The sequence below is a fragment of the Vicia villosa genome, linkage group LG3 (genome assembly GCF_029867415.1).
Source record: "Vicia villosa cultivar HV-30 ecotype Madison, WI linkage group LG3, Vvil1.0, whole genome shotgun sequence".
NCBI lineage: Eukaryota > Viridiplantae > Streptophyta > Magnoliopsida > Fabales > Fabaceae > Vicia > Vicia villosa.
Window position 1 is genome coordinate 7,100,479 of NC_081182.1, and position 7,432 is coordinate 7,107,910.

The 7,432-nt window shown below is 28.3% G+C and overlaps 1 protein-coding gene across 1 annotated transcript; it reads left to right on the top strand.

Moving 5' to 3' along the window:
* The first annotated feature begins 4,624 nt into the window (after window positions 1-4,624).
* On the top strand, window positions 4,625-5,994 carry LOC131654827 (phenylcoumaran benzylic ether reductase Betv6-like). The gene is made up of 4 exons (XM_058924756.1): window positions 4,625-4,840; window positions 4,937-5,071; window positions 5,219-5,462; window positions 5,562-5,994. The coding sequence occupies exons 1-4, from the start codon at window positions 4,658-4,660 to the stop codon at window positions 5,930-5,932; spliced, it is 933 nt and encodes a 310-aa protein (XP_058780739.1). The 5' UTR covers window positions 4,625-4,657; the 3' UTR covers window positions 5,933-5,994.
* The last annotated feature ends 1,438 nt before the right edge of the window (window positions 5,995-7,432 follow it).

The window sequence follows — 7,432 nt, forward strand, 5'->3', positions numbered from 1 at the left end:
TTTCATAATCAATGTCAACATTATTTTGCTATAAACATAATAAACTTTGCTATAAACATAAAAAATCAATATTATTTTGCAATAAACATAAAAAAACTTTAATCATCTTTGTAATTTTTAAGTTAAATTAAAGTTTTGGTCCCTCTATTCTGTCTGATTCAAAAAATTAGTCCCTTTATTTTAAATTCAAACAATTTTGGACCCCATATTTTAAATATTTTAAAAACAAACTTGAAATATATTCTCTCTAGTATTTATAATAAGAGAAATTTTTCTTTTTAAATTTATTAAATAAGTAATATTGAAAATTATTAAATTTAAAAACTAAAATTACTTTAAGAAAAATCAAACGAAATTGTTTCTGCTATGTTGCAGTGGGAAGTGAAGAACTCGAGCTCTTGGATGATCAAAAGTATCATCAAAACTAGAGAATATGTGCGAGATAGTGCCTACTGGGTTAGAAGTACACGACAGAGAAAATATAATACTAATGCCATGCATACAGAGTTGAGAGGAAAGAAAAACACTATGATTTGGAGGAAAAATTTCTTCCAAAACTATGCTAGGCCCAGGGCCTGTTTCATCTTATGGCTTGCTTTGAATGGCAGGCTCCCTACAAAAGAGAGACTGAGGAAAATAAATGTCAACACTGATGGTCTGTGTGCCTTTTGTGGTCAAAATGAAACTCTATGTCATCTGTTGTATGAATGCAGGTACAACAAGGAGATTTGGCAGCAAATCCTAATGTGAATTGGTTATAATAGACAGAGTAGAGGTTGGGAGTGTAGTACCTGCCCTAAAAAATTTAGATTTTAGAGTCGCCACCTATTCTGCCAGGGCGAATAGGAAACCCTACGAAGTTTAGAGATATGAGTAAGTTATTATAATCAGGTCAAGGGAAGGTGTTAGGCACCCTTAACCCTTTCCTAAGGTTTCGTCTAAGGTAATGGTTTATGGCTAATAAAGAAAGGTGACAGAAAGTTAATAGGGTAAACTTAAACCTATTGAAGTTTTGGGGAAGGGGACTCGCCTTGTTGCCAAGTGCCTATGTACCTCCTTAGGGAGGATCAGAGTCTACGTAGTTCGTGGTATGTTGGTGTTTTTTAGAGGTTGTACGCCTTTGTAATTTGTATGTTGAAGTGTGTTTTAAATCACCGTACGCAGTTTGGTAATTGTCGCAGTTTTGTGTAATTCGTAGTTTGTGAAGATGTTAAAAGTTTATTATATGGCATACAACCCTTTTTAATATTTTGAAATTTTATTAATCGCGTTGACCAATTGATTTGATCAACATAATTAATAAATTAGTAAAAAAATTATTAATTATCGTAACCAATTGAATTGATTAAAACCTTTAGTAAATAGAACCTGTTTAAATAAATTATTTAAATTAAAATTGAATAACTTATTATTAATCATCGTAATCAATTGATTTGATTAAAATAATTAATAAATCGACCCTAAACCTGAATTAGCTTGACAAACTTAATTTGTCGCTAATTATCGTAATCAATTGATTTGATTAAAATAATTAGCAAAGCAACCTTAATTGTGCGTATAAAATTATATTAAATATTAATATTAATTTGCATATTTTTAATCCGAAGAAATATTATTAATCAGCGCGACTATTAAACATAATCGAACCAAACAACAATTATTTAAAATTAATCATCTAATTTAAAACAATTAATTATTCTTTCTTTTAACTAGAACGCAGGAGGTGTATTTTTTGTTTAATATTAATCCAGGAGGGTGTTAACCTAACCCTAAGTTGAAGAACCCTAACCCTAAATTTCCAGAAACCCACATCAAAACACACATTCATTCAACATAAAAACCTAAGCTAAGTGTCTCGGGTTACCTTTTATTTTGAATTCTGGATCGTGTAAGCTCCAATCTCCTTATTAATCCTCTTCTTTTTTGCTTGCAGGTGTCGGCGCAAGGTTGAAGGCTTCGCGCTTCAACACCCTTCTCCGATCTCTCTTTTTCCGTCTTTTAGATTAGGGTTTCTTCTTCATCCCCTTTTCTGTAGACTTAGGTTTCTTATTTATAGCCTTAGGGTTAATTCATATTAGGAATGATTCAATTTGTTGTAAATTAGATTTGATTTAGTTTCGTTATAATTTTGATTTGATTTTGTTATGTTAGGATTTTGATTTGATTTTATAAATTAGATTTGCTTTGTAATTGATTGTAATATATTTGATTTAATTAGAGATTTGTTTTAGTCTTAGGTTTTGATTTGATTCAATTTGTAAGTTAGATTGATTTTGTATTTGAACTTTTATTGTATATTTGATTCATGAATATAAGATTTGATTTTAATAATAATAATGATTAATAGTAATATTAATATAATTGATATAATAGATTTGTTTTTAATGATAATACTAACTAAATATTAAAATAAAGATAATAATTTATATATAGTTTGTATAAAAAGAAATTAATGTTAGAAAAAAAAACATGTTTTAAATAGGGAAAAACCGAAATATATAATTTAAACAAAAAATTAAAAATTAGGAACAAGTTAATGGGCCTAAATTTTTAATTGGGCTCAAAGGACATCCTATAGATACACCCCCTATTCAATTAGAAGGTTTTTTTTATAAGAGATTTGGTTTAACAATACAAATGTTAAACCTCATAACTCCTAATTTTGATACCTTCAATAAATTAATAGACGTGAATCGTATCGGGTAAATTTTGAGGTATGATAGGGAAGAGGAAAAAATCTGGCTTGTCATGGAAACTGCAAAGAAAGGCCGGAGAAGATGTCTCCTAAATATGGTTGCAACTGAAGTGGTCTATCATGTGGGAGAAACGCGTAACGAGCTAATATATAGGCAAATACATCCTCCATGTGATCTACTAAGAAGAATTCAATATACTGTCAGTGTGCGTGCCAAGACCAGAAAGATACTTAGAGACCATGTGAACATGGTCACCTTGAAAATTAGTTGATTTTGTTTTCTTTAGATCCTGTCTTGTTTTGATTTTGTTTTCGAAGTCTGGATCTGTTTATTGGATCGGTTTGCTTAAACTGTTTTTGGTAATTAAATATTCATTTTACTCCAAAAAAAAAAAAAAAAACCAAATCCAAACTCAAATCATGCTTTCGGATAATATTTGTCAAAATATGTTAAGAGATTAATATATTTATTTAAAAAATTTAAAAAACTGTATAGAAGACCAATATTTTGTGTACTTAAATATTATATTCCTTCTAGTCTTTAATATAAATTTATTTTTTAAATTCAGTAATGAATCAATGTATTTGGACTATGCAGTCCAAATATATTTATTGTTCAATGAATTTAGTTTTTTTACTTATATTAAATATAAGATATAATAATAGAGAGAAAATATATTATTAGATGAAAATAAAGATGAACAATATTTCGTATAGTTAAAAATTATAATAGATTGAAAATATAAAACAAGATGTAAAGAATATTTTAAAAAAATATAGAAGTAATAATATTTGAAAATTTTAAACTCATTTTTATGATTATAAAATAAAATTATAAAAATTATATTGTTTTGTATTTTAATTAACATCTAAAGTAAAAATAAAAATGTGAAGATAAACATTAAAAGAAAATAGAATTTAATTGAAATAAACTGACTGTGTACACTGGCCGTAATCGTAACTGTCGAATTTTAAATCATGTTTAACTTTTATTTTGATTATAAATAAAATAATAATTTAGAATGATTGTGATGGATTGATATTTTTACACTGAGTGAGTGACACTCCATAACAATTAGTCCCAAGAAAATAAGAACATGATCAATTTAATCATATTTTATAAATAATCGCAAAAATTAATTTGTTCATAAAACCCATCTTTATTTCAAATATTGAAACTTCGGTATCATTTTGTTTATGAGGGGTGCTATGCTTACACCAAAATCTTTACACCATACTTACATCAAATAAAATACAGCACACAATTGTATCATTTTATTGAAAAAGTGAAAAACATAAATATTAAACATAATAAAAAAAAACAAACCGTATTAATATACGGTGTTGGTGTCACTTTTTAGTGTACCAATATCATTACTCTTTGTTTATATACTAAAATATTTATTTTCTTTATAAATTGATTTTTTATGTAAGTTATTTTTAAATTTTAAATATAAACAAAATTCAAAATGTATATTGTCAAAATCTAGAATAAATTCATTTTTATTTTTATATTATATCTTAGAGTATAGCATAAGAAAGAAAAGCAAGGGTATAATCATAATACTCCATCCGTCCCAAATTATAAGAGAAATTCACTTTTTAGATTCATCGAATAATTAATGTATCTGGTCTGTATATAGACCAAATACATTAGTTATTCAATGAATCAAAAAAGAGAATTTCTCTTATAATTTGGGACAGAGGGAGTACTTCCTATGGTCCCATTTATAAGAAAATATTCCTTTTTTTAGATACATTAAATAAATAATGTATCGAGACAATATGTTATCCAGATGCATTATTTATTCAATGTATCTTAAAAAGGAATTTTTTCTGATAAATGGCACCGGAGGTAGTACTAAATTTTTTGCCTATAAATGAAGTGCTGGTAAGACAGGCCAAAACAGAAAAAAAAATAAACTCTAAAGTAAACTAAGCTTTAGTTAGCGCAAAAAATCCATGGCTGCGAAAAGCAAGATTTTGTTCATAGGAGGAACAGGTTACATTGGAAAACACTTAGTAGAAGCAAGTGCAAAAGCTGGTCATCCTACTTTTGCATTGGTCAGAGAAACCACTCTTTCTAATCCAGCCAAGGCCAATCTCCTCAATCATTTCAAAACATTAGGCGTTAATCTAGTTCCTGTAATATATTTCTCCTTTAACTTATTTTCATGAGGATATTATAGATTATGAATTTGATTTAAGGATAATTATGTTTGAAATTGGAATTAATTGCAGGGGGATTTGTACGATCATGAATCGTTGGTGAAAGCGATTAAGGAGGTGGATGTGGTGATTTCTTCGGTACGTGCGCTTCAGCTTGCGGATCAAGTGAAGATTATCGCTGCTATTAAGGAGGCCGGTAACATCAAGGTTGTCTCTCCTTTTCATTATTTAATAGCTTAGGTTGAAATCAGAAAGTTTGCACTTATTTAACTCAACTATTAAATATCAGTTGAAGTAAGTAACCATTCCCTTGTTGTGAATTATTTTAATATAGGACTTGTATGTTGTTTGCAGAGGTTTTTCCCTTCGGAATTTGGGACCGACGTTGATCGTGCCCATGCGGTAGAGCCAGCAAAATCTGCATATGAAACCAAAGCCAAAATTCGACGTGCTATTGAAGCAGAAGGCATACCCTATACATACGTCTCTAGCGACTACTTTGCTGGATATTCTCTTGCCACATTAGCCCAGCCAGGACAATTTGCTCCACCTCCACCAAAAGATAAGGTTTTCATATATGGTGATGGAATTCCCAAAGGTAACAATTAACAAACAAACATTACCTTAATTTAACTTAACCTATGCGTTTTCACTTTTGTTCTTTGTAATTTTCGTGTTTGTTATTTGATTTGTGCAGCGGTGTTCAACAAGGAAGAAGACATTGCAACCTTCACTATTAGAGCTGTGGATGATCCAAGGACATTGAACAAGGTTCTATACATTAAACCCCCTAAGAACATTTACTCATTCAACGAGCTTGTGGCATTGTGGGAGAAGAAGATCGGGAAGACTCTCGAGAAAAGCTATATTCCAGAGGATAAACTTGTGAAAGATATTGAAGCTGCACATGTTCCAATCAATGTGGTTTTAGCAATTAACCACTCTATTTTTGTGAAGGGTGATCACACCAACTTTGTGATTGAACCATCTTTCGGGGTTGAGGCTTTTGAGTTGTATCCAGATGTTAAATACACTACTGTTGAGGAGTACCTTGATCAGTTTGTTTGAGAGTTAAAAAAGTACTATGTTTCTGAATAATAATACTTGTATGAGTTGTTTGTTATTTTGGAGATTGGTGTGGAACTGTTATGCCTCCTCTACTTGTTGGTTCTTGTTTGATATGTAAACTGGTTAATGCTTAATAATAAAAAGAGAAATGATAGATTAACACCAAAATTTACATCAACACCGTGTATTGATACGGTTAGACATACATTTGTTCTTTTTAATATATTTTTTTGTCTTGATGTTTGTGTCATAGTTTATATGCTTTAAAAAAGGTTGCATTGTAGATACGGTGTATGATAATTGAATGTCAACATAACACATCTCAAACTAAAAAAGTTGTGTACACCCTCTCGTCACATTTATAAGTAAATTAATTTTTTTTGGTACTTGAACATTAATGTATGTAGTCCATATATAGATTACATGTCATACATTAATGGTCAAATATACCAAAAAAGTTAAATTTGCTTAAAAATATAACCAGAGAGTGTATTTTTTCAAAAGGTTGCATTGTTTGTGTTATGTGAGTCTTTTATGTTGTAAGTAGAAAATGAGATTTGGATCCTCACATGTTGTTTTGCTTGTCCACTCTCCTTTTCCTAATGTGATAGTTAAATGTCACACAAAGGAAACACAATAGTACAAATGAGAGGGAGAAAAAGGTGCATGAATGGTTGATATTAGAGCATGATAAAAACATGAGAGAAGCAGCATGAGAGGATCGATCTAAATTTCTTCATCCACATTGTCTTTGTTTTGCTTGCCACGATGTGATTGATAACATATGATTCATCTTAATATATCTATCTAGGTTGTTGTAGAAGTAGTATGAAACGAGAATTATTATAATCAATCGTCAGATTTAATAAACGTTTAAGATCTAAAAGTTTTATATAAATAACACCTTACTCAATCATTTTTGATACACTTATTATTCAAAATTTCTATAAAAAGTGATTCTTTATTGTGATTATCATCCATTATAAATATACTTAATATTTATTTAGGATATTATTATAAAATATACATGAAATATATTTTTTGTTAAAATTATAAATATTTTTTAAAATTAAAAGAAGAAATTCAAAATAAAACATTTAAAAAATAATATTAGTTTTAAAATAATCAAAAACATAAATTTTTTACTCGTCTGATCCCTATGTATTAAAATTCTTCTTATATACAATTATGTCATATAGTTTAAAAAAATAAATCTTAGAAAATTAATTTAATAAAAAAAAATATTTTAACGTTGTATCTCTTATTTTATAGAATCATAATTTTTTAGAATTTATACTGATAAATAAATTATTCTAGACTTAATTTTAAAAACAAATAAAATTCTTAATCTTTTAATAACAAATTATTGCAATAATTAAATTGTTATTAATATATTATGAGTTTTATTTGATTTTAATAGTAAGTATAGAAAAAATTTATTTATAAAAATAAATTGTGAAAAAATATGAATCTATAAAATACGAGATGCAACGTTAAAAG